At 40.0% G+C, this 12,176-nt stretch overlaps 1 protein-coding gene across 2 annotated transcripts in view; it reads left to right on the plus strand.

The window, feature by feature from the left end:
• The window catches only part of LOC101169031 (liprin-alpha-4), a 72,205-nt gene that overhangs the window by 975 nt on the left and 59,054 nt on the right, over positions 1-12,176 (plus strand). For both annotated transcript variants that reach the window (XM_023955234.1, XM_023955235.1), the window contains exon 2: positions 69-370. In XM_023955234.1, the coding sequence (XP_023811002.1) occupies positions 113-370 (258 nt within the window). In that variant the 5' untranslated portion in view covers positions 69-112. The remainder of the gene's footprint in view (positions 1-68; positions 371-12,176) is intronic.

Here is a 12,176-nt window from a genome sequence, read left to right on the forward strand (position 1 = left end):
CTTTATCTATACGCGTAAATCCGTTCACAGGGCTCTAACTCCCGCCTTGCGCTTCTCCTCCCCGACAGCGACCGTGTCCCCGTAGTTTTCTGACCACAGCTGGGCGGGAAAGATGATGTGCGAGGTGATGCCGACCATCAGCGAGGGGGACTCGGCTGGCCCCCCGAGAGGCGCCGCCGGCGTCCCGAACGGCGCAGACCAGGAGGCCAACTTTGAGCAGCTGATGGTCAACATGCTGGACGAGAGAGACAAGCTGCTGGAATCCCTCAGGGAGACTCAGGAGACCCTCATCCAGTCTCAAACCAAACTACAGGGGGCGCTGCACGAGAGGGACGCGCTCCAACGCCAGATCAATGCCGCGCTGCCTCAGGTGAGCAAGAAACACCTGGAAGGTGTGAATCTGTGGGTTTGAGGGGTATTTGGCTCATGCCTCATCCAGGATTCTTCTGGACATCTTTACTTATGCTCTTAAAACATTTGGGTTATTTTCTCAACCCAATTAATGGGTTATTCATATTGGGATATTTTGGGGTTACTTTTTACTATTTTGGGTGTTACAGGAGTTTCATTTTAACCTAGTTGATGTTTTTTTTCCTTCTTGAAATAAGTTAGTCTATTTTAATCCCCGAGTTTGGTTAAAAAAATCAACCAAACATGGGTTATTTTTAACTATGACGTTTTTAGTGTGTTCTATTTGGGTTATATTTCTCTGAGTGGTTTTAGTCTCAGAACATGTTCTTTACAATTTCAAAGTCAATGGAATATGTACAACTTTTATTTTAGACTTTCATCAAGAGGGTAAATTTGTTGATTAGATGATGACAGAGATTTTTTCAGTTGCCATGCTGGGCTGGGGACAAAAGGCAGCAAACAGGAAGGTTTTGTTCACTAAAAGGTTGTGGATGCTGAGCTGGTGAGATTCCTGCAGAGGTCAGTCAGCCTGTAACTGCTTCAAATCCCCTCCCTGACCTGTCATTTGTAAATGCACTGACGCTGATATAGATTATCATATCCTATTGTCCTCTTTGCATGTGCACATTGATCAAAGAAAGTTGAATAAGCATTCGTGGAGCTTCTGAGGTGCATGGTAGTGATTTCTGGGCACCTAAAGCCCTCTGAGCCTCTGCTTTGGGTGATGTCACAGAGAAGAAGATGGAGCAGAGGCAGAGAACCACACTGACGATGACAGACCGGCCACAGCCTCTTGTGAAGAAAACATGGCTGCTTGTTAGTGTGCATTGCCCTGGGCTGCATGCTTTCACACAGTCTTTATCTGTTTGTGTGTCACTGAGGGAGGGATGTGAGTGAGAAGCAGCCGTCATGCTTGTCTTTTAAATCCAGCATGCTGGCTTTCATTTGGGCAATAGTGCAAGTGTAACTTGTGCTCTCCAAGAACTCAGGAACACCGGAGCTCACCTGCCCCTATGTGAACCACACACACGCGCACACACACACACACACACACACACACACACACACACACACACACTGCATACCAGTATTCATATGTACAGACTGTGATGCAATTGTCAGTCGATGAAGCTGTGCAGAAAGTGAGGAAACTCAGCTGAGGAATGAAGATTGTCTTTCCTGAGTGCCTTAAGTGCAGGGATCATTTGGTCATAATCAGATGGAGTTGGAGAAAAACAACAAATCATAGCTGATGCTCTAGTTTGAGTGCTAGGAATTTATTTAAGTTGTGTGTGTGTGGTGGTTTTTGATTCTCGTGACCCTGCAATTCTGTATTTGTCAGTGGTAATTAGGCAGGCTGCTTTTAACATGGCTGGTGTACTGATTGCCTGAAGTCAGAACATTATCACAGCTTTTTTTCTGTTTACTCTACTCGCCTCTGCTGTGTAGCCCTCCAGTCAGCACTGTTTACACATGTGCAGTTCCCTTTGAACCGACTCGTGCATTTATTTCAGTGTGGCACTTTGGCTGAATGTAAGGATTTTCTCTTTCCTTTTTGCCAATCTGACCATTGTACTCTCATCTAATCTATGTGCAACGTTTGTGTGTGTTTTTGTCTTCTGTGGGTTGTGTTACTTCATCAGAGCAGTCTGACCCAGAACTGTCAGATCTACATGTCTCCTACAAAAATGCACACACACACGTACAAACAAACAGCAGAAGCTCTTTTTATTTCAACTCAGCTTCAATTCCAAGAGTATATCCTCATAAAAATCGCACTCGTGTCTGTAGACGCTCTGCTCAAGTTGATGTTTATCACAATGTAATGATAAAATCTGTCAAAAAATTATTTTATCTAACCATGTTGCAGACACACACACACAATCACTGGATATGTTCATTAGCTGCAGAGAAAAGAGCTTCAGATTAACATGTCAGCCCATTACAGTGCATAATGCCTTTAATTCCCCCCTCAGAGATGGGCTTGCCATAGACAAATTAGGTTTTACGCACACACGCCTCCATACACTTGGATGTCGGGATTGCGAATGCACATGCGCACACCATAGCATGCTGTTCCATATCTGTGTGAAGAAAGCTGTTCTGACACTGTCAAAGGAAATGTGTTGTGGAGCCGGCCTGTGCACATATGTGAGCGCCCTGAAAAGAAGTTGGAGGAACAGCGTTCAAACAAAGCAGGTCACTGCTCTTCACTTGTCCCTGTTTCTCCATGGAAAACAACCTCTTTTTGTGGGTTTACTGGAATAAACCTTGTTAAACTTTAGCCTTGTACGATTTGGAAGATCTCTTTTATTCATGATAATTAAGTTGTACCAATTGCTACAGATAGAGTTGGAAAAAGATCCACCATCCCTGAAAGTTGATATAGTTCCCAGGAGAGGGTATGGGTGGAAAATAATCTCAAAGACACGTGTGCTCTCCTAGAGGCACAAAGCTGCACGCGTTTATGGACCTGCAAAAGCGTCAGCAAAAAAATACCTGCTATAAGGAGTCAAGGGACAGACCGGAGGTATGTGTGAGGTCAGAAAATAACACAGCCACGCAGCCTGCTGCACATATGCATGCAGGTGTATGTCAGCAGGGTCAGACAGGGTGGAATATCTGAAACAGAGACATTTATTTTGGAAGGGCAGGAAGGTATGTGTGTGTTTTGTGTGTGTGACTTTATCTCTGCTTGTTTGTATGCTGGCAGAAAATAGCCAGTGTTGTGGCTGACTGGAACAGGTGTCCAAACACAACAGCATACAAAACATCCACCTCTCATCCAACCAGGAAAAAGCATGCATTTGTAATAACTGAGATGTATTCAGAGTGGGCATTTGTTTCGCTCAAAGTGAACCAAGAGTATGTTTCCTCCGATGATCCGGAACAAAATTTCAGTCTGAATACACCCAAGCACACAAGGTGGTCTCAGTTAGCTTCCCATTGGATTGAGCTTTGATCTAATTAAGTGGACTCAGTCCGGACCAAAGGACCTTTCTAGTCTAAATACACCCTTAAACAACACTTCAAAGTCTAAATTTCTGTTAGGAGAAACATTCCGTCAAAGTAATGCCACTTAAATGTAAGTAAAGCCTAGTCACCCAAAAAACTATAGTGAGAGTAAATATTAACAGTTTTCACAAATATTTGTTTTTATTGTTCTGAACTTTTGGAATCAGGCTAACATGAATCAGGAAAAAAATAGTCTGTTTTCTGGCAGCTTCAATAAAGTTTTTACAAACCAAATCAATTGAATATCCTCTTGTTTGTATATTTCAGAAAACAATAGTTACGGTTACATGTGCAAAATGTCTTTGATCGGATCAAAGATCGGATTAGAATTGAACTGTGTACATGGGCCCAGAAAAACTTTATCCGATTGTATCACACGTTTACATACGACACATTTTCGATGGGAAAAAAAAACATTTTGACATGCGCAGAACTATGTAGAATACCGGAAACGGGCGTAGAAGATGAAATAGCGAGTTCCGTTGTACACAAACATAGCTGCAGCATAGAGCATGATGATCTTCTAAACATGCTTTTATTATTGTTATGATTATTATTAAGTGACTGTTTGCTAATAATTTTCTAAATCCCTACGGCCAGTGCTTTATTCTTGACCACATGGACCCGGACGAAAGGTTAGGATTAGGCTAATATGTGCAAACAACAACATTTAGCTTTGGATCTACTTACCGTAAATTCCATGCGCACAATGCCGCAATGTGCATCATGGCTGCACGTAAATATGTGGGAATAACATCAGCTTTTATTTTGTCTGGACACGATTGGTAACATAAAGTCACATGATTGTTGGCACAGTTTCTCAGGACTGCACAGAGCGGCATTTCTGCATTCAAAAGCCGCTTCCACCAGCTCACTCACCGTCCCAAAAGACACAGTTCCCCTGGGAGGCACGGTTCCCCTGAGTCCAGCAGCTCACTCACGCAAACCAGCCTCCGGAGCACACACAAAGCCCCCTTCCCAAGCCCGCAAACACGAAGCTACGAGTCTGGCTTCACTGCTCAGAGACATGCTTCGTTCGCGGGAAGCAGCCTGTCGGACGTGTTTGCGCTCCAAAGTCTCCTCTGGAGCACCACACTCTTAACGGTTGACATAAAAGCCAGAGCATTAGTGACCCACAATCGAAATAAATTGTTTACATGCACCACAAGCGGATCAACAATCGATTTAACTCACCTATCTTTATCGGAATTCAATTTTGATCCAAATGAGTCTGATCGAGGCAGAGTATTCCCAACAGTGTATGTTTACATGATGCATTTTTATTCTGATCAGGTGTTTGTTACGAATGCCTTTGTCCATGTAACCTCCGCTAGTGACCTTTACAGTGAGATGTGGAGTTAAAAGTAGAATTGATGGAAACAATAAAAGGGAGTGGGCTGTTACTCCCATAAACCACCACGATTTTGTCTTGAATGACTGAAAGCACCAATGAACAATCTAGGAGCTGTAGTAAAGCCGGCCCTCCAGGATCCCTCATGTTCCCTTCCATTACACGTCTTTAGTTACACTTTAAGCATCATTGTAAACGCCTCATTCCAAGTACATTTTGTAGGGCTTCGCTTATTTCAGAGAACTTCAAAGAGAGCCATGACACCAGCGGGTGTGTGGTTTAAACTGACAGAACGTGGCTCATTTCTCCTGTTTCTGCAGACACAGAGAAGGAAGCCTCAGACTACTAATATTTACCCCCCTTTAGGGGGTTCTGCACTGCTTCACCTTTAGGGGATTTGACTATTTTTTAAACATTGTATGGAATTGTATGAAAACTAAAAGCTGTCTCTAACCATATTTTTTACAGTCTCCAAATAGATAAAATATTGAAGAAATAGATAGACAAGTGTTGGGTTATGCACAGAAATATGTAAATAGAAACATTATGCTTCAAGGCTGAATAATCATCGTAAAATCAGCGTAAACTTAATAAAACACACATTTTGGAATAAATAATTAACAGGTATTAATATTTGGGTCAGTTGATGTTGATTAAAGCATTTTATACAAGCAGAAAAGAGACTTTGATGGCTTTGAACTCTTTTATCAAAGTTTTACTTCAGTGAGTCGGTTTCCAATTTGAAGGTCTACTCAAAGTTTATTTTTTATGCTACAATTACTAAATGTTGTATATGGTGCACTGAAATGCATAGATGTTCTGCTGGACAATCAAATTTGATGATTTTTTTTTTCTAAACTTTAAAACTAAACTATGTATAGACTTAAACAAAACAAGTGTCAGGTTGGGAGGGCTGGGGATCATGAAGGACCCAAAATGCCAGACGGAAGGCACACAGTTCCAAAGCAAGGGGGTTTAATCTTAACAAAAAGCACTGCAGAGCAGGAACACAAAACTAAACTGACTGTGGGCATAGCATGAACACATGGGAAGAGAGTCAGGGAAGAGACGTTAATGGACCAGCACAAGAGGAAGGAAGAGAAGACTTAAATACAAACAGCGCTGACAAGACACAGGTGAACAAGATCAGGAGAGATTGGGACTAAGGAAGTAAAACTCAAAAGCATGACAAAACAGGAAACCTTTCAAAATAAAACAGGAAACAACTCAAACATGACAGAACAAGGTAGAAAGGAAAAACCAATACAAAGAAACCCAAACCATGACAACAAGGATAAGAACAGATTTTGAATGTAACATAGCTCAAACAAACCAAAGCTTAGAGTGATAAGAGGGGGACAAGACAAACAATCTGACATGGAACTTCTGAATCCACGAAGAAACCCTGACAGAGACTGACAGAAAAAATAAACTATTGGAAACTTAGCCTTAACCAGAAAGTCTATCAAAAGAAATAGAGTAAATTAATTTAAAGAAAGAAAGCTGAAAACTAACTAAAGTCAGTGAATGGAGGTCATTAAGGTTTGAATTTATGGGAAAGATGCCCCTCCGCAGCCTGCAGGAACCATTGGTTTTAGTGACAAGGCTTTCAGTTTCAGGCTCTCAAATCCAGTTTTTAATGAAAATAATTAAAATGTTGTCTCTTTGCAAAATCTATATACATGTCTTTGTGTAAAATAAAATGAAAATCTTTCATAGTTTCATATGTCCTGTTATATGTTGTGTAAAAATTATTAAGTTATTAAAAGACCTCTAGTATCTGTAACAAAGTTGAAAAATGTCTTCTAGACCTCAAGTAAGTATTTATAAAATTAAGACGCTTTAAGAAGTTTCTTAGCCATTGATTGGAAAAAACAACTAATAAGTCTTCTTGATGCTTATTGATGCTTATTTTCATGCTTTGCTGTTTAAAAACATAGGTTGAAAAAGTTGGACAACATTTTGTAAAAAGTGTGATGATAAATTTGGTTTTAATTATGTAACTGAAAGCCGTGTTTGTTTTTGGGGTTGTTTTTTTTTTATTGAAATATGGTAAAAAGTTGATAAAATATCTATTCTTTCCAGCCTACATTTGCAAACAGTATTACGCACACACTTTGTCTTTGTAAAAGTCATTAGATGAAGGAGACTTCTCGTCTTCAGTGCGTGCATTTTTAATGTCTGGGAACATGAATGCCCACAGCTAGGGGAGTTTATGCATGAACGGCTGAGACAGCTTGTGCTCCCTGATAGGACGATAATAAGGAATGGGGAGGGGGTCGGATGAAGGATGACTGAATCCTATTGGCCCGCTTCTGACGCCAAAATCTTATGCTGAGTGTTACGCAAGCACCAAATAGTGGAGTTTGAGTTGATGTGGAGGAAAATGGAGCATGAAGTGAGCAGCAGGATGTCACCAAAAGGCATTGTAAGAGAAAGGGAGTAATAGGAAGGACTGACGCTGAAACAGAGTGCAGAATTCTAACAGAGGCAGGCGAGGCAGATCATTCATGCTCTGATACTGCACCAACATCAACCCTGTCTCGCAGATGTGTGCAGGTTCTTAATTCATGGCACATTTTCCTTCATTTTGTTAATTTCTACTTAAAAATATTTTCTTTTCACAACGCTTTTTGCTCTTTTTTACCCTCGCAATAAGTTATTAAACGTAACATGTGGATCACCTAAATTCAAGGGTTGTACAGTTTTAGCAATGGTTTTCCATAACTTTTTCATAACCTTTCACAGAATTACCAAAACAAAATATAAACACATTCCACGCTTTTATAGTCGGTGCAGCTAAAGCAAACCAAGACACAAATTAATACACACAAGTTTGTCTGCCTCTGGTGCAAAATGTGCTTCGGGGTCTTTCACTAGCCACTGTTGATGTCCCTCTTTGAAAACCCATTCGTAGTTAAAGCTACATTTCGTAGCATTTCACGATAGCAAGCTGAAAGCGTCATGCGCTGAACTGACAACTACTCAAACTGCTTTAAGGCACCATAAACTCCCATCATCATTAGTGTGAGGTTGAACTTTGGCCACAATTAAAATTCAAACCTCATCTTAACCCTTGTGCTATCTTAGATGACCCCCCCCCCCCCCCCTTACATTGACGTGTTCTCCCTACCATGACAAAGGTGGATAAAGGTGGAAAGATTTCATGTAATCCATGGACACCAGTGAAGATCACAAATCATTGAAGAAAAAAGGTTCAGTTCACTGTCTAGTGGGTCTAGATGACCCAACTCCTTATGTAAAGTGCCTAGGATAGCACAAGGGTTGACCTATTATTTTTTTGTTTTTTGCAAAAAAATTGAAACTTCATAACTTTTCCAAAACTTCACAGAAGATTTTGTTTTTCACCAACATTTGGATTTTCAATTTCCAAAACATTTCCAGTTTTTTCATGACTGTACGAACCCTGTAAATTATTTTTTCCTCTCCGTAAATATTGAGAACTTAAGATGCCCTTGTGCAAAGTCGTTGGGAGCATGTGCCATAGATCACCAAGGTACAGCCTCAAGGCTTCAGTAGATGTTTCATGATCCCATCTGTGCCGTTGTCACCTCACTAAATTATATACTGAATTAAGTTTTCACATTCCCTCTGTTTATGCAACAAAAATTATTTCCAGAAAAGACAAATAATATGTACTTTTCAGTTCATTATTTAGGAAAACATTATTGAATTAATCTAATCTTAATTAAAGATGAATATAAAGGATTTATCCCTAAAAGGGACAGACTTTATTTCTTACTTTAATGGAGCTACTTTTGGTGCATGTCATTGTGGAAATGTTTGTTTTTTTAAGATCAAGTTAGAGTGTCTACTTGATCTTGTTCCAAGTGGAAACCATTAAAGACATTTGCCAAACTTCCCATGAATGACTATGCCAGCAGATGAGTAGATGAGTCACACCTACAAATATAAAAAGGAAGGGCGGATTAAAGAAATTGGATTAAAGAAATTGCATTCTGCATGAAGACAAAACAAATGCATGACACTTTTTCATTTGAATTATTTACGAGAAAGAATGAACAGCTTTATTGTTGTTGTACATCAATGCACAACCTTCTTGTGGGCTTCAATCTCTGTGGCAATTTAAAAACAAAGACAGAAATAAGTAAAATATATCCAGTGAGCGGCAGTTCTGTGGGCGGAAATGTAAAAATATTGCATCCAATAAAATGCATCCATTTTTGAACAACCTATAATTGATGGATGACACTAAAACTCTAACCGATCAAGTATGTCATCAGGAGCTCTTGATACTAACTCACATGAATGGTAGTGGAGGTGTCATGATTTGGCTTTTTTGCAACAACATTGACTGAAAACCTTCTCGTCAAAAGAACCCCCTCCATTTGTCATAAAAGTGTAATCTATCTAAAAAATTAACCAAAATTTTAGAATTAAAGCTATAATAATGTTGTTTCTTTTAATTTGGCTATGAACTAAATGTTTTCTTGGTGTTTATAACTAATTAGCCTAGCTCTATTTACTTTTGATTTCAAATGTTCTTCAGTCTGGAAGTTAACAGGGGTCAGAAGCTGCTGAGTGGCATTTTTCTACACATTTCAATTTATTTTACTTGTTTACTGTGCTGTAGATTGCCTTTTCTATTGGCATAACTAAAATCTGCTGCCTCTGCTCACACACAGTGTTTTTAAAGTTTTGCACATGACAATAAAGTTATCGTAATTTAAATAAATTGTGCTTTAAACTTTGGATTCCATTTTAAAGGTTTTTTAAAACATTTTTACAGTTTTTCAGCAAATATGTTTTTACATCCAAAAAAATAAATAAAAAAAGAGCAAAACTTATATTAAACATTTTTAGGGAGCAGCTGAGAAATGTCAGGGGGAGAAATAATAAAAAAAACTGTTTTTTAGGTTAAAACATCTGCATCTCGCTACCTTCCTGAAACCTTGTATTTTCTATACGATGAAATCATCTTTCAGTCTCTAGTGTGATGGCCTGTCTTGATTCATTTATTTATCTGAGTTGTGAGCAGGTCAGAGTGTCTCTTGCAGCACCCCTGAGCCATAATAGATTTTAAGTGTGCAAAGCTAGATCCCCCACGCTACTGCGCCACGTCACGACTTAAACTCTCCATCTCTCAGTAGTATCCATCCTTCGCTCTCTTCTTCCCATTGCTGCTGCCATCTGGCTCTCAGCACCAGGCACATTTAGCTCAGCTGGATGCCAATTTGTCCCCCTGGCTGCTTGGGAGAGAAAGGGAGAGTAAATGAAGGAAGAGTAAAGGTGAGAAAAGACATACACATATAGAGCAATAAAGGAAGATGTGGTAAAGGAAGACGGAATCCAGAAAACAAGCAAAATCAAGAATCCCTGACGATCTCTGGAAAGGATGTGCTTTAGGAATGGAAACATGAGAAGTGTGTGTGTTTTTTTGTTAGTTTTCACATAAGGGTGTGTGTGTGTGCACTTTCTCCCTGGTTTTATAACCGTATGACTCCAGTTACTGGACCACCAGAAGGAAAGTAAGAGTAATGATGGGGGGAGGCGGAAAAGCACAGAATGCGACAAAGGAGGTGGAGAAGTTTTTCACCCAGCAGCTGAGTCCACTATGGCCTTTTTCCTTGTCTTACCACCACAGCGTTGAAGCTCTTTCTACGTGTAACAAAAAAAAAGACATCAATACAATTGAATTTTTCTGGAGAATCTGTCCAGTTTTAAGGGACATATTTCTGCAGAAAACTCTAGGGAGCTGTTTTCAAGGTGAAGGCGGGGCCTAAACAGCTCACTATTCCCTCACTGGATCATTTAATCCCTTTGACAAAACAATCAAATAAACTCCAGCTGATATTTCCTCAAATAGGATAAAGATTCAGGAGCCATTACTTTTAACAAGCCTCTCATGCCTAATGTACATAAATAGGTACAGACACTCACTGGCCACTTTATTTGGTACACCTTGCTAGTATGGGGTTTGCCTTCAGAGCTGCCTTAATCCTTGGTAGCATAGATTCAACAAGGTACTGGAAACTTTATCTTGGAGAATTTGATCGATATCGACATGACAGCATCACACAGTTGCTGCCGATTTGTCCGCTGCACTTCCATGATGCCAATCTCTCGTTCCACCACATCCCAAAGGTGATCCATTGGGTCGAGGTCTGGTGATTATGCAGACCATTTGTGTCTAGTGAACTCATTATCATGTTCAAGAAACCAGTCTGAAAGAATTCCAGTTTTATGACATGGTGCCTTATCCTGCTGGAAGTCACCATCAGAAGATGGTACACTGTGGTCCTAAAGGGATAGACTAGTCAGCAACAATACACAGGTAGGCTGTGGCGTTGTAACCATGCTCAACTGATATTAAGGGGCCCAAAGTGTGCCAAGAAAGTATCCCCCACATCATTACACCATGAGCAGCAGCCTGAACCATTGATACAAGGCAGGATAGAGCCATGCTTTCATGTTGTTGACGCTAAATTCTGACCCTACCGTTGGAATGTTGCAGCAAAAGTGGAGAATCATCAGACCAGACAACGTTTTTCCAATCTTCTATTGTCCAGTTTGGTGATTCTGTATGAATTGTAGCCTTAGTTTCTTGTTCATAGCTGACAGGAGTGGTCCCAGGTGTAGTCTTCCACTTTTGTAGCCCATCTGCCGCAAGGTTGGACATGTTGTGTGTTCAGAGATGCTCTTCTGCAGACCTTGGTTGTAACCAGTGGGTATTTGAGTTACTGTTGACTTTCTGTCAACCCAAACTGTCTGGCCATTGTCCTCTGACCTCTGGCATCAACAAGGCATTTCTGCCCAAAGCACTGCTGCTCACTGGATGTTTTCTGTATTTCAAACCCTTTTCTGTAAACCCTACAGGTGATTGTGGTTGAAAAGTTCAGTAGATCAGCAGTTTTTGAAATCCTCAGACCAGCCCTTCTGGCACCAACAACCATGACACGTTCAAAGTCACTTCAATTACCTTTCTTTGCCATTCTGATGCTCCATTTGAACTGCAGCAGAACGTCTAGACCACATCTACATGACTGAATTGCTGCCATGTTGATTAGAAATTTATGTTAACAAGCCGTTAAGCAGTTGTGTATAATAAATTAGCCACTAAGTGAACATTGATCTGTAGGAATTATCTTGTCTAAAAGTGTATAGTAGATTATCAAGTTTAATCACTGAAAATGGTTGTAAGTTTAGAAAAAAATACACTCCACAAAAACAACACAACTTTTTAAGATCTGGATTACTCTGTAAGAACCTTAAGGGTAAAAAATTATATATTACAGGGAAAAAAAGCAAATTGTCACCTGTCTAAAATGACGACCCATTTTTGGATCTTAGCTAAATGGAAATTATTTATTTAACTGGTAAAAAATGGTCAAATATCAATTCACCCATTTTCGAACTG

The sequence above is a fragment of the Oryzias latipes genome, chromosome 5 (genome assembly GCF_002234675.1).
Source record: "Oryzias latipes chromosome 5, ASM223467v1".
Classification (NCBI taxonomy): domain Eukaryota; kingdom Metazoa; phylum Chordata; class Actinopteri; order Beloniformes; family Adrianichthyidae; genus Oryzias; species Oryzias latipes.